At 51.4% G+C, this 20,470-nt stretch overlaps 8 protein-coding genes across 8 annotated transcripts; 3 read left to right on the top strand and 5 right to left on the bottom strand.

Annotated features, from left to right (window-relative positions):
• Positions 1 to 1,028: 1,028 nt before the first annotated feature.
• On the top strand, positions 1,029 to 1,369 carry N7532_008375 (uncharacterized protein; the record flags this gene model as incomplete). The annotated part of the gene is made up of 2 exons (XM_056620867.1): positions 1,029 to 1,173; positions 1,230 to 1,369. 2 exons carry the CDS (start codon positions 1,029 to 1,031, stop codon positions 1,367 to 1,369), a joined length of 285 nt encoding a protein of 94 aa, XP_056471673.1.
• A 422-nt stretch (positions 1,370 to 1,791) lies between these two features.
• N7532_008376 (uncharacterized protein) lies at positions 1,792 to 3,027 on the bottom strand (the record flags this gene model as incomplete). Its single annotated transcript, XM_056620868.1, has 1 exon — positions 1,792 to 3,027. The coding sequence occupies one exon, from the start codon at positions 3,025 to 3,027 to the stop codon at positions 1,792 to 1,794; it is 1,236 nt and encodes a 411-aa protein (XP_056471674.1).
• Positions 3,028 to 3,675: 648 nt separating this feature from the next.
• N7532_008377 (putative serine/threonine protein kinase) lies at positions 3,676 to 7,485 on the bottom strand (the record flags this gene model as incomplete). The annotated part of the gene is made up of 5 exons (XM_056620869.1): positions 3,676 to 5,589; positions 5,640 to 5,809; positions 5,861 to 5,975; positions 6,031 to 6,505; positions 6,557 to 7,485. The coding sequence occupies 5 exons, from the start codon at positions 7,483 to 7,485 to the stop codon at positions 3,676 to 3,678; spliced, it is 3,603 nt and encodes a 1,200-aa protein (XP_056471675.1).
• A 918-nt stretch (positions 7,486 to 8,403) lies between these two features.
• On the bottom strand, positions 8,404 to 10,372 carry N7532_008378 (uncharacterized protein; the record flags this gene model as incomplete). The annotated part of the gene is made up of 3 exons (XM_056620870.1): positions 8,404 to 9,333; positions 9,385 to 10,102; positions 10,248 to 10,372. The coding sequence occupies 3 exons, from the start codon at positions 10,370 to 10,372 to the stop codon at positions 8,404 to 8,406; spliced, it is 1,773 nt and encodes a 590-aa protein (XP_056471676.1).
• A 734-nt stretch (positions 10,373 to 11,106) lies between these two features.
• N7532_008379 (glycoside hydrolase family 28 protein) lies at positions 11,107 to 12,561 on the bottom strand (the record flags this gene model as incomplete). Its single annotated transcript, XM_056620871.1, has 4 exons — positions 11,107 to 11,394; positions 11,457 to 11,910; positions 11,965 to 12,110; positions 12,163 to 12,561. The coding sequence occupies 4 exons, from the start codon at positions 12,559 to 12,561 to the stop codon at positions 11,107 to 11,109; spliced, it is 1,287 nt and encodes a 428-aa protein (XP_056471677.1).
• Positions 12,562 to 13,757: 1,196 nt separating this feature from the next.
• N7532_008380 (GTPase BMS1) lies at positions 13,758 to 17,536 on the bottom strand (the record flags this gene model as incomplete). The annotated part of the gene is made up of 4 exons (XM_056620872.1): positions 13,758 to 17,093; positions 17,163 to 17,252; positions 17,311 to 17,420; positions 17,479 to 17,536. The coding sequence occupies 4 exons, from the start codon at positions 17,534 to 17,536 to the stop codon at positions 13,758 to 13,760; spliced, it is 3,594 nt and encodes a 1,197-aa protein (XP_056471678.1).
• Positions 17,537 to 18,177: 641 nt separating this feature from the next.
• N7532_008381 (urea carboxylase-associated family protein) lies at positions 18,178 to 19,174 on the top strand (the record flags this gene model as incomplete). The annotated part of the gene is made up of 2 exons (XM_056620873.1): positions 18,178 to 18,916; positions 18,978 to 19,174. 2 exons carry the CDS (start codon positions 18,178 to 18,180, stop codon positions 19,172 to 19,174), a joined length of 936 nt encoding a protein of 311 aa, XP_056471679.1.
• Positions 19,175 to 19,864: 690 nt separating this feature from the next.
• Positions 19,865 to 20,256, top strand: N7532_008382 (uncharacterized protein; the record flags this gene model as incomplete). Its single annotated transcript, XM_056620874.1, has 4 exons — positions 19,865 to 19,879; positions 19,936 to 19,976; positions 20,039 to 20,107; positions 20,169 to 20,256. The coding sequence occupies 4 exons, from the start codon at positions 19,865 to 19,867 to the stop codon at positions 20,254 to 20,256; spliced, it is 213 nt and encodes a 70-aa protein (XP_056471680.1).
• Between the last annotated feature and the right edge of the window lie 214 nt (positions 20,257 to 20,470).

The following is a 20,470-nucleotide window of genomic DNA, read 5'->3' on the forward strand; positions in this document are numbered from 1 at the left end:
GCAACGTTGCGTGAGGAAAAAGTGTCAGGAGTGCAAATGGTTCTAGACGCGCGATAAGGCGGGCTTTGGAGCTGTAGGGTTTAGTGGGCCCTTGGCGGCCTGCGTGGCCAAACGGTTGCACCGCCACAGCTGAGCCCCTCGCACTTGGGGTTTGGGGGCCAGCGACGAATCGCTGGGTATGCCTCAATCGGGCAAGACGCTCGCTCTAGTTCCCCAGTTGCTACACAAGGTCAATGGTAGGGCTGTTTGGCGGAGTGCAAGGGCTACTACGAGTAGGTACCCGGGTACCTCAAACTAAGTTACTAGTAGTATGTAGTCGCTGATAAAGTACTACTACTAGGTATCCTTAGAACGAATCAATGAGAGCCAGAAGATGACCACAGCTTGTTTGAGGGCCAAGTCTTCCTGGATTGCTGGATTTAGCTGACTCTCCGTGTCGGGTGTTTTGATTTCCCCGTTGACCCTTCTCATACCAGCTGAAACACTCGGCCGGGCAAGGTTTTGTCTTTTCCCCTAAGGTATCTAAGACGATACCTAACCGTACTCCAAAGTGTTACCAGTCTAGCACGATACTTCAGCGCCATCGCTCAAGACTGAATACATTATACTAATACTAGAACAGCCCCAACACCATCTTAACCCTGCTCTAAGCTTTGCAGATCGGGATCGTCAGTTCTCGACGTGTCGAACGCGCATCCGCGGCTAGCGACATCACAGAACAAACCAGCCGAACCTGGAAACCAGCAAAAACAGCAGAACAGCAGAAAAAAAATCAAGAGACAGCCGTGAATGACGATGGGCAGAAGGGACATTGCTCGTAATCAAAATTAATCTCCTGGCTCGGTCTGATTTGCAGGTGGTGCAGGCCCCCACCAGCCGACGGGTTGCACGGCAGCGTCATGTGCCACGCCCAGGACGTCATAGACTTGCTGCCCAAGTGCATATAATATGATCAGTATCATGCAAATAACAATGGCACACTGGAGCAGGAGCAGATTTAAGAACAAAAAAGTTCATTCTCCGACAGAATGTTTTACTTCATTCTTTATCTGATTTCCCAAACCGTCCTGCTAGCCGCGTGGGTTTCGGGTATCTTGGATCCCTACCAGAAACGGCTCCAAGAAATTCTCCTGGACCAAATGGGCGAGACCAAAGTTTCTTATGGATTGAAAAGTGAGTTGTTTCACCTTCTTACCTAGGTACTTATTTCGCTAATAGTTTCCCTTTAGAGAGCTTAACTGCAAAGAAGTTGACCGAGGACGAAAATCTCAGCAAAATCCAGGATCAACTGGGCAATCAGCTTGGTGGTATTTTTGGCAAGGGCGGAATAGGACAAGGGCTTGGATCGGTCCTGAATAAAGGGCTCTGAATACTAGCGTACAATAGTCACTGTGTATAGTAGCCGAGATGTTCGAAGATACTGAATGAGAAAGGTCTTTTTTTTTTTAAATTTTTTCAGTATTTTATTATTATCATTATTTTGCCAATCAAATAAGAACTACAACAAACCAGAACGTGAAAGTATGGTATTAGGTAGGATGAGCATTCAAAGAAACCACAGACATAGATCTCAAACTTTGACTGATACACATTGCCCAGAATTGTCCACAATGCACAGACTTGTTCACATAACTCATATTTTCCAGAATACCTCACTGGTCGAGACATTGCATCCATCATCATAACACAACAATCCCAGTACTAACGAACTCCCTTACAGGCGCTGGGAGAATTGACCAGATGCCGATTGTTTCCCAGAGTTGTTCGTATAGCCCTATTGTTCACAACATCTCACTGGTCGAGAGTCATTTCACTCATCACCATAGCACAGAACTCCTGGTAGTACCGTGCTCCTTTCCAGGTGGCCCGAGGAGACCGCAGCCCGACCGTCTTCCATCCCTCCGAACGAAGACGGGCGATCCGCTCCTCTTTGGTTTCTTTGACAAGGATATTACCGAATTGGTCCAGCACCGGCTCCGCATACTTCTTCTCATTCTCATCTTCGTGAGACTTAATGGGGTCAAAGCTCCAGAACGAGATAGAACGCTGCATCTTGCGGGATCGGCGAGAACGTTGAAGCTCCGAGACATGGTCAACGTGTTCCTGGATAGATGTGATGTTGCTAGTTATCTGCGAGCGGAGTATTTCAATGCCGCGGTTGTATCGAACGTTTTTTGCCGCGCTGGAAGGTGTAATGGCATCGGCAGGCTCCACGGCGGGCTCCTCAGGTTGCTTGGTCTTCTTCGGAGGGGTTCGAGGAGCTGATGCTCGAGGGTCCGGGGTTGGAGAACTGGGAGGGGGTTTTCTGGCTCTCTGCTTCTGACGGTCGATATTCAGTTCACTAGCAGGGATGATTCTCAGAGGCAATGGCGGAGGTCTAGGCCGAATCGAGTTTCTGTTCTGAGAGCTGCTGCTGTCCACCTCTTTTGGCTTGACCACAGATAGAACAGGTGTATCACGAGCTTTACTGACACGCAACGGGGAGGGCATGAGACTCTTTGGCTTGACGGGATCTGGGCTTTCCTGCAAACATTTTCTGGTCGGAGAGAGTCTGATACGGAAAAGACGGTCCTTTTCTGCTCTAGTCGCGGGTCTTTTCGCAAGCGGAGACAAAGCGAGCGTGAATGGAGTCTGGAGCCTGCTCTCAGCGTCATCAATGAATACATCATCATCCAGGTCCCACATTGTGACATCGATCAGGCGTGTGATGCTTCGGACAAGAGAATCGCGCCCAGGAGAGTTGAAGAAGCCACCGTCAAACAAAGCCAGGTTTTGTCGGGGGGTACGAGGAGGAGTCGTAGGCCAACGCGGAGGTGGACTTGCAGGAGACTTTTCGATCTTGGGCAACTTGGGCAAAGGAATAGGCTGAGGTAAAGCGATGGCGCATTCAGCAAAGCAGTCGAGTGCCGTGTTCAACAACGAGATCTTGGTGCTGGAGTAGAGATGTGCGGTCTGGCCGAGAAGCTCGTAGGAGATTGCAGCGTAGAAGTTGAGGAAGACTCGTTGGACAGGATCAATCTGTAACATTATCCGTTAGGAGGGAAGCATGAGACTCGAGAGGGCTCGATAACTTACCTGAGACTTTGCGGCTTTCAGAAGGTCTGTAGCTCGCGTGGCACATTGCTTGTACTGCTGCTCAAAATACAAGCGTTTGACTTGGAGAAGCACATTTGTCCATTCCTTGTCGTTGCAAGGTAGCAACTGTTGTGTGGACGTAGGGGCGAAGGATGCGGGTGAGTTCTTGCTTGAGAATCCGCCCAGAATCATGGCGTTGACGAAGAGGACTGATATGGTTCAGGTGGAGGTGAAACGGTAGAGGAAAGGGAGGCACTGGTAGAGTACTGGTGGAGGGTGGAGTGTGGAGGGGACAGGCGAAGGAGAAGTGGAAGGTACCTGCGGTCTTCATCGACGCAAGAGGGGCAGCTGCCTGCGTTCCTTCGCTTTGACGCCCCCGCTGGTCCTTCAGTGCCTCTTTGGTACGGAAGAATAGTGATCCTACTGAATTTCAGATACTAATACCAATCTAAACTACCTTAAACCCTAAAGGGGAGAACTCCGTGTTGAACTATTTGCAAATCAGAACAGTTCGTATTGTTTGTCCACTCACTATGGTAATAACCCCAGGAACTCAGCGAATGGCACCAAAGACAAACATTACACATCACGCTACAAGTACTAAACCGCTTCAGCAGGATGGCTGGGGTCATTTGCTCTCGGCTTAGTGTTGGCCCTCGAGAGGGCCTCACCAGTCGCCGAAAGCGCCCCCAGGAAATCACCTAGTAAACGATCCAGCTCCGCTGTCACCACACTGTCGTTGGCGCCTTCCATGAGGCTCTCTGAGTTGGGTGGAACAAGAGCAGGAAAAGGAATGCTGGAATCGGCGTCTGCGAATGTGGTGGCTGTTGAGGAAAGATCATCGCGACGAGCGGTGTGCAGAGTCTCGAAGACAGGAGAGCCTGGCTCTGATACTTCGGTTGGGGTGTCACTAGGGCTATCATGCACTGGGATAGCAGTAGGAAGCGGCGATACATCATCTGGGGAATTCACATCTGACTCCTCTGGCTTGGGATCTTCTTCGTCTGGCCCAGGTCCCTCATCTGGTCCAGGCCCTTCATCTGGTCCAGACCCTTCATCTGGTCCAGACCCTTCATCTGGTCCAGGTCCTTCATCTGGTCCTGGTCCCTCGTCCGGCCCAGGCCCATCAAGAACACCCGCGGAGTCGTATTCCACATCCGACGTACTGTCCATCAGTGTCGGCATTTTTGCATCAAAGGACTTGTCCTGCGATAAAGCCTGGGGTGTTGTTGGTCGATCGAAGCGAAAAGGGTCGTAATCAGAATCGGACATCGTAGAGCTGTTCGAGGCTGAGGTTGATGGCCGCGAGGGCGTAGGCTCTTTTGTTGGCCGACGTTCTAGACTAGGCAAAGGTGCCTTGAGAGTATCATGGCGATCAAAGCTTGCTTTTTCACTAGCCCCAGACTGCGATGACATGACAGGGAAAGTCCATTCCATCGTGGCACGTTTTTCATCCTGGAAAGATTCATCCTGGATAGACTCGGGTGCTGGCGCCTCTTTTGCCGTTTCGGGCTCGCCCTCAAGTGGCTGCATAAAAGTGGGAAACTTCCAATCCATAGTGGGAGGTCGCGGCCCTGATGGTGGCTGGAAGTCCTCATTCTGTGATTCATTCCCATTGGTATCACTCTCAGAAGATTGAGAACTTATTTCATTGGGGCGTGGAATGCGTATGCTGGATCGGTTTGCACGAATCGTGTCGGCATCAGCAAGCTGAAAGGGCTGGGCGGACGGTGCACCAGCAGCATAATGAGAAGAGTCAAAAGAGCCGATGTCGATATCAATGAAAGTAGATGTAACCGATGATCGATCAGTGTCAGTGCGGAGTGGGAGGTCGGAGGTTGGTGGGCTGGGCTGAATCGGGACGAAGTCGTTTTTGGTCTCGTACTTATAGCTCGGCTTTTCTTCATCGAAAAGTCCCTCCATCGCCGCTGCACCACGGCGCACACGTTCATCGAAATTGGCCTTTTGCTCAGGGTCCATATCAGCTTCAGATGCATCTTCACTCAAATCATGCTCTGGCGTGGGAGTCGGGCTGATTGCCTCTTCCATTTGAGCTAGGGAAGCGGCAATTTGGTCGAGATCGATGACCGAGAATCGTCGTTCAAATCCATCCGTTGTACTGAAGTTCCAATCATCATCAGATTCCTCGGTAAATGGAAGCTCTGCCGCTGCGGCACCTCCTGGGTGAAACAAAGAAATCCGCTGTCCGCCCCGTTGAGACCACTGGTAGTAATTCCTAACAAGCTCACCAACATCTAATGTAGGATATTCCTCTTCGGTATCGGCGATGTAGGGGTGTGCTAGAATATCAGCCATTGTCGGTCTAGTTGCGGGATTGGCATCGAGGGCGAATGCAATAAGGTCTTTAAGGCCTTGGCTGTACTGGTCACTGTCCAGCTTGGGGGCATTCCGATTCAGCTGGCGTCCAATTTGCATGCGTTCCCGGAGTCCGGAGTTAGGAGGGTTTCCGGTCGCGAATTCAAAAAGGGTGCAGCCATATGCCCACACGTCGATCTAGAGAACGTTAGGAAATGTAAATTGAACAGAAGAAACAGACAACTTGCCTCGCTTCCGTAGTGGTGAGCAGGTCCTTTCATTGAGAACATCTCCGGGGGCATCCAATGTGGCGTACCAATCCACGTGGAACGTTTGTCTCGGCGTGATTGCAAAACTCCTGCTACACCAAAGTCACAGATTTCCAATCTCCCCTCCTCATGAATGAGAATGTTCGCAGCTGGAGCTTGTTAGCGGATAGCCCAATTCTTATTCGACATGGTTAGGATACCTTTGACATCACGATGGATAATTCCAGCTTCATGGATAGCATGCAGTCCGACTGCAAGTTCTCGTGCAATGGGAATAATGTATTTCTCTTCAAGCTTGTCACCAGTTGCTCGCATCTAGAACAAGATTAGCACGCTGCATCGGACTTGAGAAAGGGAAAGGGAAGATTACCAAAGTTCGTACACTGCCACCGGGGCAATATTCGCAGACTAGCCACAGTTGAGAATGGATGGAAATCGCTTCAATGAGTTCATTGATGTTCTTGGCGCCAGAATCCTTGACTTGCTTCATTACCTTTGTTTCGTGGATAAAGTCCTTTATAGACTCATCTCGAAAGTCCCGCAGTGACTTGTAATCTAATGAATCAATGTCAAGAACCTTGATTGCCACGAGACGACCGGAAGTCATCTCACGACCCTTGTACACACGGCCATAAGCACCCTTTCCGATCAATTCTTCGAATTCATAAGGTGGGATGTCCGACTTCGCACGGCGACACATTTCTTTGACGGCATGCCCTTGCTCTCGAGCTAATTTGATTGCCTCAGCCTTGTGTCTAGTGATCGCTGCCATGGCAGAAGATGGATCCAGGAAACGTGACCCGCGTGTATCCATCTTGCTGGATCGGCCCGTTTGGCGGGAGTTCCTGTTTGAAAGGATGGCAATCGATACAGCGTTGCTGTATTGTTGGTCTCACTCTTGATTTTCACCACCGGGCCCTAGTTTCTTGAATATGCCTGCGAGACGTGTCTTGAAGTTTCCAGTAACTCTTCTTTGAATTCGTCGGCCCTTTGAGAAGCGCCCCAACGAGACAAACGAGTCAGAAAAGTGACGTTTATAACGGTGCACGACAGGCGGTGACTGAGGGACTTCGGCCAGGTTCCTTCCCTGGTCACTTGCCAAATTAGCCTGGACAATGTTTCGATAGATGGTCGAGGTATCCGGATGATTGTCAGGCTGACTCTGTTGGTCTTCGCTTCTGTTGAGACCACCATCCGGGTCGAAGTTCCCAACCACCTGTCTGAAAGACTGACTGGGAGTGCGACCGGGAAACCTGACGTCTGAAGATGGAGCTGGATCTTCCTGGGCCTGCGAGAGGGAAGAGTGGAAAAGGGTACTTGGGGTCTCACCTGGATCAGTGCTGTAGATTGAAGGGCTCGGAGGCGCAGCGTCTCTATCGCTGGGATCCGAATCAAGATTTAGGAATGATCCTTGAAGGTTTTCGAACAGCTCGGAAAAAAGTTCGTCTGACTCGATGAGGTTGTTAGATGAGATGCGCTCCTCTTCGACAGCCGAAGCTGCGCCTTGAAGTGAGGAAAAGCTTTGAAAGGGCCCGTAATCCCGCGGTCCGATCCTTGGGAGGTGGACACGCGATGAGCTACCGGAGAGGGTTTGCAAGAACTGTTGCGAGGCTGTTGCCTGAGAGGGACCAGCCCTAGCTGCACTCCGCCGGAAAGACAGGTCACGGCAAACCTGACTCGGGGAGGTCTCTGTGTTGGTTGACTCAGGTGAAAGGTTTGGGCTTTGGAGTAGACGAATCACAAGATCACGATCAGCAAGCGATATCAAGGAAGAATCCTCGCGCTGAGTACCGCAGGCGGGTCTCTGGGTGTTGTGGTCAGCCATTTTACTACTCAAGCCTGCCTGTAGACCGGGAGGGTTTCAAGGTCAAGCGGATCAGGTCATGGGTGGTGAGAGTGATATGGATGTGAAGTGAGATGGGGGGAGAGCTCTGAAGCTCATGTGAGGAGCACGTTGGGTGGTGCACAGCGCAAAACAAAGCTTACTCACCTAGACACCACAGTTCGAGAAGTACTCTCGATACTCGCAGATCAAAGGGTCTCGGAGGGGGAAGGACCACAACGACGAGCCACCAGGCGCGACTTCGATTCTTCCTAGCGAGCGAGCGAGCAGTATGAAATGAACAAGCAGGTTCCAGCCAGATAAAATGCCCAATCGCTCTTGCCGTGTTTGTCTATGATGGCTGGCGAGTTCATCGACCGTGTTGGCGGTCGACGCAAGGCCGACACGTGATTTTTAGTGCCTGAGGCCAAAGTTACTGCCTGAATTATGTGGTGTGGAATCAGGTCGATTTTCAAGTCTCGAGTGATTTTTGTTCAACTCATGAAATACTGCTCACGGCTAACGAGAGCATACGACTAGTTAGTAGTTGGCAACTTGGCAGCGTCCAAGCATAAGTAGATTTCCTGGCCAATGGTAACTCCATAATGTCTGGTGAGGACCTAGTAGTCCGAGTAAACGGGAGAATCACAGACGAACTTCTCATTTATGATTCAATCGCGCATCATCTAATTTGAATTAATATCTATGGCCACCCTGTGGCATGCATGATACAGCGGATCCCTACCCTTGCCGTGATATATAATGTCATCAACCATGCCTGTAATGGAAATCCAGACCCGGAGGCTTCCAAAAATACCATCAAGTCCAAATGCAGCAAGTCTTAAATATCTCCAAACCCAATGACTTGTATTACAGCCCTAAGTCCCTCCCCTCAAATAAATATCTGGTCCATTCGAGATTTCACCTCCGCTGGTCACGGTGCCACCTAGATTGCGGAGCCTTGATAATATGACGATGCGAGGCGTATCGGGCATCATCATCGCTGTCACTGTCCATCTGGTCTAGGATACGATCGATCTCGTCTCCTGCATGGGCTTCTAAACCCCTTCCGTGGTCTCGTGATTTGAAATCTTGGCTGCGCAAAGATTCCCCATCCTGCGGATTTTGATTCTGTGGAGTTCCTACTCCATTGCTGTGGTTGTGGGAATACAACGAGGCATTCAAGCTTTGCCTTGTTGCAGGTGGCTGCTGCAACGGTCGAGGACTAGACCGGTACCCCGAGTTCTCAGGGCTGGACATAAAAAGCAACGTTTCGATGGCATCCTGCTCCATAGCAGTGTTTTCAGACTGGGTTCGTGATCCGTAGTAGATATTTTGAGACGATGTAGGTCCACGACTAGTCGGCAGGATGGACGGCGTCCCTGGTCCCATAACTCTTGGCGACGACCCATTGAGAGGCCGGATAATAGAGTGTTCTTGGTGGGAATGATGGCGTCGGTGGCGGGCATAGGGGCTGTGGTCGAATGGTTTCGAGGCCCAGTTCGGATTGGGTCGCCGCCGTCGGGTGTCTCCGACCGATGAAACAATGTCGGCCGGGGGTGCCAACTTCGGAATTTGCAGAAGTTTTCCAGGAGATGAGATTGCCGAATACGATCTATGATGAGAATGTTGATGGTTAGGCAGTGCGTCGGTAGATGACGGACGTTGGCCATTTTGTGCGTGGGGAATATGTGTTGAGTCTTGAGTTGATGCAATGCCATTCGAAGGGGTGTCTGGAGATGGCAGGTTTTCGAGCCCGCGAAGTGCTAATTGTATACTAGATGGTGACTGTCGTGATTTTTCTACCTTGGCGGCCGCGTATGACAGTCGTGTACGTATATGGACTGACAGCTAGTTGACTTTAGTGAGAGCCACAATGGAGCATCCGAAGGTGATCCTTACCTGGGCGATTCTGCTGCCGTGGGCCGATGATCCCATGCTCTTTGACCGACGGCGAGCTGCCCCAATGGTATCTGAGCTTCTAGAGGAAGCAAGTGTAGAAGAGATGTGTTTGATGTCTCCAGTTGCTGTTCGTTTGTGGCCCGGGACAAAGCGCGTACCAGCTCCTTGCGGTCGAGCGCTCGAATTTTTCGGTGACCGCAGAGGTGATATGAAGTCATCGCTGTGTCTTTCTGATTTCACTGCACTATTTGTTCCGGTTGCTGTCACGTTACCATTGGCTCGTGAAGTATGCAATGTTTCCAGAAGATCTGAAGCCTTTTGTTCTGTCCTGGGCATTCCCACGCTCCCAATCACCCCATACGAAGTATCGAGGTCCATAGATCGGTTTGAATCGTTCAGCGATGAGGACGGTATGCTCGGTAGGGAGTCTGTGAAAGTGCTCGCGGATTGCAGTTCTGGTCGATGGCCATCTGAGGTGTCACTGCCGTGTTCGGACGATTCGACATAGCTGACGTTCGAGTTACCCCGGCTATAAACCCCAGCCTCCAAGCAATTAACCTGCAAGGACAGAGGCTGTGGCGATCGTGGAACCTGGATTTCTGCCGTGTGGTTTGAATCTCCCGCGAGTGGTGTCGCGGTTTCCGCACTGGCCTCCGCATGGGGAACCCCGCGACTCGAGGGCACATTGTATATATCATTCATGGTCAGGCGAGGGGGACTGCGACAGCCTGAATCAAACGGAGAGCAAGGAAATGGCGCTCGGTACGCGCGACCAAGCGTCAATTGCAGAATGACGCGGCCGCGCGAATGATCTAAACACGCTTAAGGGCCTGCTTGCGACTAGTCACCGCATCGAGACGCACCGGTAATGTCCGACGCCGGGCGGCCAAAGGAGGACTAGAAGATTCGCAGTCCAGATCTGAACGCTGTCGAAGGCGGACGGGAGAATGAGAGAATGCAAAGACGCCGCGGTGGGTGTCAGGAGCATCTGCCCGATGCAGTGGCGATCGACCAGCACGCGCAAGGTAGAGCACGAGCGGCAAAACGGCGCACTGGCAGCACTTCACCCAAGGGAAATGCAGTCCGGTTACCCCGATAAAATGGCCTTTGACACACTGGCAAGGACAGAACTGAATCAATTACGGGAGCAAAAGACCGAGTCTGGAGTCAAACTGGAAGGAGCTTGAGCGGTCGATGGCGTCGTCTCGATCGGGCCTTCCTTCTGCGGCGACGCGTAGTCACGTGGAGCGGGCCATGGCCAATGCGGCACGCTGCGTATTTCTAAGATTGGACTAGTACTTGTATGTGATCGTTGCCATGTCCTCAGTTGTGTCCCATAGTGTGGTTTCGGTCAGAATAGAAAGAGTCTTTATTCCAAAGTCGTGCCGTTCAACCAAAGAAAAAATGTAATACACTAAACGCCCGCACCATGGACAGCGGGAACCTAAATATATTCCTACACTAACACTTTCTCACATGTCTACAATTGTATGCCCACACGGACTGGAGCCGTTACATGGGATGTCCATCTTATCATGTATACCGCCGGCTGAATATATGAGGAATGTGAAGCAGCTTGGTATAAATGCAATGTTCTACATTCAAAATGATTTGCCTGTTCATGCCAGGTGGTTGGATGTATGTACATTGTACGTGGTTTCAAATGTATTATGATGGCCTACTGCTAGTACGAGGTAGCAATGTCGAAGACACTTCCCTCAATCAAGGACAGCCACTCGAAGGATAGTTGCAGCTGCTAGCCTCACCACCGCCAGTGATAGAAACACCAGAGAAAGTGAAATCGGAGCAACTGTCCGAACCGCAGAGAATGTAATAGTCCTTGGCATCGTCAGTGGCCGTGCCCGTCACGTCAATGAAAGAAACACCAGCGATAGTAACACCATTAGTAGGCTCGCCAGTGGGGCCGCCATTCAGGTAATCTTGCTGGACATCAATACCATAGTCGGTGATTCCAGAGAGGGTGATGTTCTGGTAGGTAATGTTGCTGACCTGGATGGGCTGTCAGTATACTACTTTTTCGTGACTCCAAATCGAGCAAGGGTGAAACTTACACTGCCAGTGGTGTCGGAATTAGTCTTGATACGGCAGCCATTAGAGCTGTTCACCACCTGGGAGTTCTTGAACGTCACTCCATCCACGGTGTTGTTGCTTTTGCCACCAATAGACCCGATGCTCAGACCGTGGCCGCCAGAGCAGTAGAGGTTGTCGACGGTGATCTCGGTACCACTTGTGACAGCAACGCAGTCATCCTGGTTATAGACGGAGATATTCTCCAGGGTAACGTAGTCACTAGAAGAAATGTCAAAACCGTCACTGTTGTGAGCAGCCGCATCATCGCCGCTAGCACTGTTTGGCTCGTCTCCTGCAGAGTTGTCCAAAGTCAGACCAGAGATAGTAAGATGCTGAACACCAGTGACCTGGAAGCAGTGCACAGGCCAGTTCTTGATGTTGAGGTTGGAGATCTCAGAGTTGTAGACATGCTTTACCACAATAAAATGGTCAGGCCTAGCAAAGAAAGTTAGCGCCAATCGCGATTCGTATCTCCTTGTCAATGCGTACTTGTCCTGGCCGCCGTTGGAACCTTCGCCATCCCAGTAGGCCCCACCGTTACCCTCAATGACATGACCAGAGGCACCAGTGATCGTGATGTCCGTTCCGGAAATAACGATAGGATCAAATTCATCATCGAAAGTGTCTCCAAATGTCTATACGGTGTTAGAAATTAGTCCGGCAAAGGGTAGTGGATCTATCACATACGGTAGTACCTGCGAAAGTGACGGTAGCACCGGTCTGAAGACTCTGCAGATCAATAGTGCTGGAAGGAGGCGCAGAGATGTTGGAAAGCACGATATTGGTGCAGGACTTGACAGCGGAGGAAATGGATGCATACTCAGTCACAACGCAAGCGGATCCAGAAGCGACCGAGTCAGCCACAGCAGCACTAGAAGTGGGGTTGGTAGGTGCTGCGGTTATCTCAGAGGTCTCGATCGACGACGAATGGGCTGTGGAAGGTCGGACAGTCTTCACCAAAGTCGTCTTCGTGGTAAGGGGTGTGCTTGTAGCGACAATAAGGGCCGGAGTGGCGGTGCTGGTCACGGCTGGGATACCGACTGGTTCTGATCCAGACTGTTGATTGTTAGAACTGGCAGTGAACATATCCGAAAAAGAAGGGTTCTTACGCCATCACTTGCGCCGGAACCGGCACCAGCAGTCGCCCATGCTGTATCGAGACAGCTGCACGCACTCGACAAGTGCTTAGTGTTGTAATTACAGGCCGAAGCGAAGCTCGGTAGACCCGTAGTGGCAGTGTAAGTGCTAGCAGTGAAAGTAGAACAGAATGCCGCTGCTTTGGAGCTGGACGCAGTATATGCGGAAGCACACGCGTGGCTAGCGGGATTGTTGCAGCCCAAAACCAGGGGCAAAAAGGAAATAACAAGCGCACTGCGCATTTTGAAAGTAAACAAAAGAGCGAATGGATAAGTAGCGAAGGAAAGAAGCAGAAATAGATATCAAAAAGCATCAAACCTCCCAGGTGAGTAGAGATCGAACCACTCTTATACAATCTGTCGAGCCGAGCAAAGCTTGGGCGCTGCAATATAGTCTGGGCTCCACTAGAGCCGAAACCAAGATGCTGAGATGCTCCACAGCCGGTGCTAGTCCGGCAAAACCTCGCTTGGCCTCGACACCCTCAATCCACCAATGAGCATTGCTGCCCCTTAGAAAAGCAGGCCTGTGCCTCCTTCATATATTGAGTAGGTGCATATGGGCAGATTTGGAAGCTCTGGGGATGTATTTAGCGCCTGCTTACGTCCTGCAAATTAAATAACTTATGCAGATAGATGATTTGACGCTCCTTTAGAGGTACTTCTCCGGTGGCACCTTCGTCAGAAGGAGGGCGTTTCACCTTGATGGGGCGAGAAGAACGATGGCGTCCTGGCGTTCTTTCGATAAGAAAACCAGGCTATGCTAGCAATATAGTGTGTCATTTCGAGGTTAGTTTTTTCCAGTGAAACAACCCGAAACAAACTATCACAAGGTGCACACCGGTTCGTGATAGGAAAAAGGCCGTTCATTTGCCTTTCGGATGCCTCGGGAGATTGGACGACCCCATTAGCATCAAATTGTTGTAAGCGTGCCAAGGGGGTGGCTGCTGTCAAGAATACTAGTAGCCGAAATGACTATTGCGATGGATCGGCTCGGGACGATTCGCCGAGGAGCGTTCGAAATTGACGAATGGATTTTTGACGTGAATTGATATACATTGGCTTTTGGACTCTCAAAACGCCGTCTATGCAGAATGAAGAATACGTATGCCCACCTTGACATGTACAAAAATTCCCAATAGCAAACCTCTATTTGCGTTTCTTTCCACCACCACCGGATTCTCCATCCGTATTCTTGCGCTTCTTGCCCTCGCGACGCCAGTAATCATCGCGCTCTCTCTTCTCGCGGGCTGCCTTCTTCTCGAGGCTGTCAGCCACCTTGGCACGGTAGACCTTTCGGCGCTCCTCTTGCTTGGCCGATCGCTTGGCTTGCTTTTCGTTGCGCATAGTTGTGAGCTTCTGCATGAGATCCCGAGCCTTCTTCTCCTCGCCACCAAGGACAACGGCCCGCTTTTGCATGTAAGTCTGGTCCTTGTGGCCCTTCATCTTGGTAATTTGGGACTTGAAAGGTAATTCGGAAGCCAGCTGCTTGGGCACACGTAGAGGGTTAAAGTGGCGTGTCGGACGTTCGATCTTGTGGTATGCCGAATCCTTGTTCATGGGGGTGGGAATGCCCTGCTCACGGCGGACTTCACCGGTAAGACGCATTCCTTGCCAACCAGCATCGCCGGCCTGGCCTTCCTCCTGGTCAAGCAGATTCGTCACGGGGTTATAGAAACGGTGGGGTTTGATCGGATACCATGCACGTAGGAAAACGATATCACTCATCAGGATCTTGTCCTCGAAGGTAGCACGGTAGTGTCCCTCAGGTTTGGCTAGGGCTCGCTTGATTTGACCACGGATACCAGAAACAGTGCGAATTGATGCACCCTCAAACTTGGCGATCTCCAAAGAAGAGTTGAACATGTCCTTGATGAAAGCAGTGTTCTTGAAGATCTTGTAAGGAACACCAGTGAGCTTCAGTTTCTTGACGATTTCGGTATGCTCGTCCACACTTGTCACCACACCAGTCGCGGCAATGCGGAAGCCGGGGTTCTTGTTGGAGAATGATTGAACGCAGCAGAAACCAGTGTTAGGGGCCACGAGAGGACCGTAGAAAACGCCGGTACAGTGCATGTGCTCAGGGGTATACTTGAGCATACGGTTTCGCGTCCGACTGTCGGAAGTGCTGTAGATCGGTAAGGACTGGAAGCGGCGCCAGCCCAGAGAGAAGATCAAGGGATCATTGCTCTTCAGGATCTTCTTGTGCCAGCGGTGACGCTTGATACGAATCTGGACGTATCCGTAACGATCTTCGGTAGCGGAAAGACCCCCGACGATGACGGGGAAACGAGGGTTAAATTTCGAAGCAAACTCGTAGGGCACGTTTTCGAGCACAATTCTTGCGTAGGTACCGGCCTTAAAGCCTTCGACTCGGACACGGGATGCGGGGTCAAGCTCATCAAACTCGGCGCGGTTGATATCAAGCTGCTTCTGCATCTTTGCCTTTTGAAGGTCATACCAATCGTCCTCGCCAAACTCACCATCACCGCCATCTCGCGTTCCATCTTGGGCGTTGCCAAAGCCTTCACGATCCTCTTCTTCGAAGCGTAGCTTCAACTCTTCCTTCTTTTTGGCGTTGCGTTCACGCTCAACCTCCAGATCCATAGGGGGATCTGCTTCGTCGCCATCCTCATTCTCGTCCTCATCATCGTCCTCATTGAAACCGTTGAACACTTCACCTGTTTCCATGTCTTCAAATGCTCCATCACCCTCATCGTCTTCACCGTCGTCAAAGTCATCGTCGTCGACTTCGTCGAGGTCATCGAAGCCACCAGCAGAGAGCTTGCCGGTCACAAAGCGCTGTTTGAGAGATTCGAGCATCTCTTCATCCCGCCATTTCCGCTCCAACTCGTCGTAGTCGTAATCGGGAATGGCGCGAAAGTCGTCTTCATCCTTCTTCTCGTTGTTTGTCTTCTTGAAGAATTCATCGCCGTCGTCGTCGACCTCCTCGACCTCCTCGTTTTCTTCGCCGCGCCAAATCTTCACAACATCAGCAGGGCTGATAGACGTATCATACATCATTCGCGAGAGGTCAGTGACGCGGAATGCCGGCCGCTTTCCATGAAGCGCCTTCGTATTGGCAAGCATATTCTCCTTCCATCGTGCGTTACCATCCTCGTCATCTTCGTCCTCGTCCTCGTCCTCGTCATCTTCATCACCGCCACTATCAAATTCTTGATCTTCGTTGGAAGACATGGAGCCAAGATCGGAGTCACTGTCTGCAAAAGCAATGACCTCATCTTCACGAGACTTGCCGTTCTGGCGCTCTTTGAATTCTTTCTCGAAGTCAGCTGGCGCCTCGACATCGATCTCATCGTCCTCTTCGCCACTGAAACCATCATCTTCATCTCCGTCTCCAACGAGATCCTCGTCGTCGTCTTCTTCCCCGTCAGACCCCTCATCGTCTGACGCGGCGGTGCCATCTTGTTCAGTATCCGCAATGCGGGCATGTCTCTTGTGCTTTCGGCCAGTCTCATCATCTTCATCTGCCTTGGAAATTGCTTCACCACCACGGAAAAGGCGCATTCCCTGATCGGCCTCACCAAGCAATCGACGCTCACCTTGCAGACCAACGACAAGCTGCTCGCCGAGACCACGTCCTTCATCCTCTGACTCCTCATCCGAGTCTCGATTAAAGGTAGAGGTCTTGACATCAATGTAGACAGCGTCTTTGTCGACCAGAACACCACCGACATCGGACATGGGGGCAAAAAGCAACTTTTGCTTGTCACCCAGTCTGCGCCTCGAAGACTTGCCTGATGCCTTGGCTATTTGCTGATCCATATGAGGGGTAGGGCAGGGGTCCGGGAGACCCTCAATCTCCGAAACCGTTAAATCTCCTACACCAGGAACATGCACTCGAGCACCATTGGCATTGAAATTGGTGCCCCGAAGATATCCATAAAGCGCCACAGTGCGATCACACTTGGGATTCTGTTCAATCTGGGTGGGAGGAGTGATGTCCAGGAAGCGGTCTGCCAGCGCATACGGATGGGAGTTGCGCCAAACAAGTGGACGTGGGTTCTTCATGATCGACAAGAATCGGGAGAGGTTGTGGACTTCGCGGTCGGGATAACGGCCATTAATCACACCAGACAGATAGAAGAGTTTTGCGCCCTGGTAAAGTTCACTCCAAAAGCGGTGCTTGAGGCGTTTCTTGGCCATGCGGAGAGTACTCTGTTTCTTGAAGAGGTCAAGATGGGTCAGAATGCCGAACACATTACCAGGCATACCACTGGTGGATAAGGCATTCAAGAACTCCATGGTCTCCATCTCAAAGCCGTAGTTACCGTCAATCATAAGCAACACAATATCCGCAACCTTGGCCACATCGATCATGGCTGCCAGGGAGTCCGAGGGGCATTCAATAAAGGTGAGGCGCTTCTTTTTCGAAGTAACAACGGTCAGCGGTCCTTGAGGGGAGCTAAGTGTCTGTTTGGTATAGCGGCGAATCAAGGACTTGAGGAGCGTTGTCTTTCCGACCTGAAATTTCAAGAAAATGCATTGTCAGCTCCATTTACCGGATTTGCAAGAATTGAAGCCGAAACTTACACCAGAGGGACCAACGAGTGCGACCACCGTCGGGGGTGCCTCCTCGGGCATGCGATCGACCTGGGGCACATGAAGACGCTTTTCCTTGACCTAAAGCAGCAATTTGGGTCAGTTTCAGCATGGCGGACTCAAAATCGGTTGTACGTACATCGTGCGACCGCGCCGCCTGCCTGTTGAGTTTTCCGGTTTTTGAAAATGCGAAGGCTTTCGGATTCTGTCCTGTAATGCTCCGGATTGAGTCAACATGGGATTCTTCTTCTCAATCGATATTTCAATGTCCGCAAATTCAATTTGCGGAGGCACTCTGGCGCCGCACCTTCGTATTTCTTCTTCTCCTTCGCGGGCCGATGGGCCCTGTTCGACTGCTGTTCCATGTTGGAAGCAAGTAGGTCTCCGGACCTCAGTTCTCCTCTGCGTAGTTCACGAGAAGAGAGCACTGACGGCAAGGCGACTGCGACTGCAACTGGACCTGCTGCTCGGTCCAAAATTATTATTTCGGAGCGGAGATACTTGGCCCCGGATCAGAAAAAAGTTCGTCCACTTTTGGTTTAGCTTGCGGGAGCTCCGATTGTGGCCTCAGGCATAAAATAATTGCCTTGGTGCCTGATCAAGGACCGCTTCCGCTCTTTCGGAGGCCCCAGTTTATGCTCATTCTCCAAAGTCATTGTATGTACTTCAGACATAGAATCTGAGCAAGTAGAACGAATGGCATGATATTATTTGAAGTTTGCGAGAACTTCGCTTCCAGGTCCGATCGGGTATCTCGAATCACGACAGAACCCTTGGAGGAACAGACTTGTACGTAAAACAATTATTTGGCTCCGCCCATCAACAATTATGCGGGGCAACAATTGGAAGTCCCAATTGCGGAGTATGGATCGCGGATAACGGGATTTCCCCGACCCTATATAAACCAACAGGTGACCCTCCTAGGCGGGTTTCCAAAAAGCCTTGGCGCATGTGTATCTAACTATCTGCCAGTGCAGTGCTGAATTACTTCCAATCCAGTTCCGAAATGGCAGCCCCAAGTCGACCCCCACCAGCCTATACGGCACCCGCCGATTCGGGCGTACATGCAACGTCGCAATTCTATCATTCAATCTCCAAGACAGCCTCCGACCCCACAGCCCGCATCTCCAAGGAATCATTCACGATTCGGCCATGTTCTGGGCAGGCTTGGGTGGTGCCCGCCGGTCACCTCTGCCGTTTAACTACACCGAAGGGACCGCAAGTCGGCGATCTGAACATCTGGAATGCGGCCAACCCCCGCGAGCGCATGTGGGCCGCTCGTACCCGCCAGATCCACGCCTCACACGTCTCTGTTGGTGATCGCCTGTGGTCGAATCTGCCCTATCTTCGGCCACTGGTCACCATCACTGGCGACTCTCTCGGCGGCGGGCAGTTGCATGAGGTCCTTGGCCCAGATGGGAAACGCAGGCCAGAAGTTGAATTTGGGACTACGCAATTTGGAGGACGGGTACATGACTTGCTGGGCACTCGCTGCGACCCCTATGTCAATCTTTTGATGGGCGGCGAGACGTTCGACTTCCACTGTCACTCCAACCTCACCCGAGCCGTGGTCCCTCACGGATTGACCGAGCTGGATGTCCACGATGTGCTGAATGTGTTTCAGGTGACGGGACTGGACGAGCAAGGGAAGTACTTCATGGAGACGTCGCCGGCAAAACCGGGAGAGTACTTCGAGTTCTTTGCCGAGATGGATGTTCTCTGTGCGCTATCTGCATGTCCTGGTGGTACGTTTCACCCCGATACGAGGGCATTGGGAAAATTACTGATCATGCTTCTCCTCTCCAGGCGATCTCTCCAATTGGGGGTGGGATGACAAGGAGGGCGGTATGGGCGCGAGCTGCCGTCCTCTCGGTGTCGAGGTATATCAACTGGCAGATCAAACGGTTCTTAATAGATGGAAGGCACCCAAGAGCCCCGGTTATCAAGGCATGCACGGCATGAGAATGCCTCCTCGCGAGGATGACTCATACACTGGTCTGTAGAGGAAGAGTATGTATATAGTGACCAAGTAGCCCGATGACGAGCGACGGTGCCTCGATTCAACTTTTGGAGACGGAAATAACATGTGTCGATCACGTGACCCGTGCCCCGCGTTTGCCCAGGAGATATCGTCATCGGCCTTTTTGCCGCATCGTTACATCAACTCGGACCAAACCCAAACTGGGCCAGGGATGAGGGCATCCACCGTGAAGAATCGACGAATGGCACAACCCGCGTCTTTGCGAGGAGCTGTTTGGGCCAGAAACATTGTACAAGTCGCGTAGAGGGAAAGAAAAAAACATCCTACACTGAATCACGACATCTCCAATGTCAGACGGCGGAGACCCACTGCGGTGTAACCTGTCGCGGTCGAAGAGTAGATACTATCTACCATAGAGAATCGACAGTCAGTTACCAGGGGCACATATCACAAAGGAGAGTAAACTAAAGGGGACCTTGCGAAAGCTAAACGAATGGCGTAAGACAAAGCCTTGAGGGTCAGCCCCTCCGTATCATTTTAGACGGCGCGTCCCGCGAGTATTTTAAGTCGCCCCTCCCCCTCCACCTCCGCTTTCCTTATCAAACCTCCACCGCAGCTCAACTTCACGCTCCTTCGCTTCTTCTCTCCTGTCCTCTCCACACCCTAGCGCTTCACTGTTCGTCTTCTCGAACCTACTCATCACTCAGAAACGATGCCTCTCTACAACGTACGTCACACCTGTGATCTGCTCGAAGTACATGCACTGACATCAATCCTCGACAGGTTACCTTGAAGCAGGATTCCCCTCCCGAGGAGCTTGAGAAGTACGACCGTCCTTTCGCAACTTGGATTTACAATTCGAGGTTAACACATATTCTTCACTTAGGGCCAAGAGGGAGGCTCGGGAGAACGGAGGCACCATCAGACATGAGTACAGCCTCATCAAGGGTTTCACGTAAGTTGCACCTCCATCAGTTCTCCCTCACTTCTCACTACTCACCCTCGGTCAACTACAGCGTCGAGTATCCCTCCGACCACATCCACACCCTTCAGTCGTCGGAGCACATCCATGTCGAGGCTGATGGCAACGTCAGCACGCAGTAATGCGGTGTGCATTCCTTGACCGGTCCGGATAACCACCTAGCAGCATGAATAGGCCGACAAGGCCCGTGAGGTGGTGTTTTGCTTCGGCTTGATGATTTGATACCAGACACACGCTTCGCTACCGTCCACCTGTTTGTGTACATATTCTTCCAGCGAGTGTTTGATCCCTGCCGCGGTTGTTCACCCCGTTGAGAGAGGGAATGATTCTTACGAA

The sequence above is a fragment of the Penicillium argentinense genome (genome assembly GCF_028826775.1).
Source record: "Penicillium argentinense strain IBT 30761 chromosome Unknown utg000009l_segment0_segment0, whole genome shotgun sequence".
Classification (NCBI taxonomy): Eukaryota; Fungi; Ascomycota; class Eurotiomycetes; order Eurotiales; family Aspergillaceae; genus Penicillium; species Penicillium argentinense.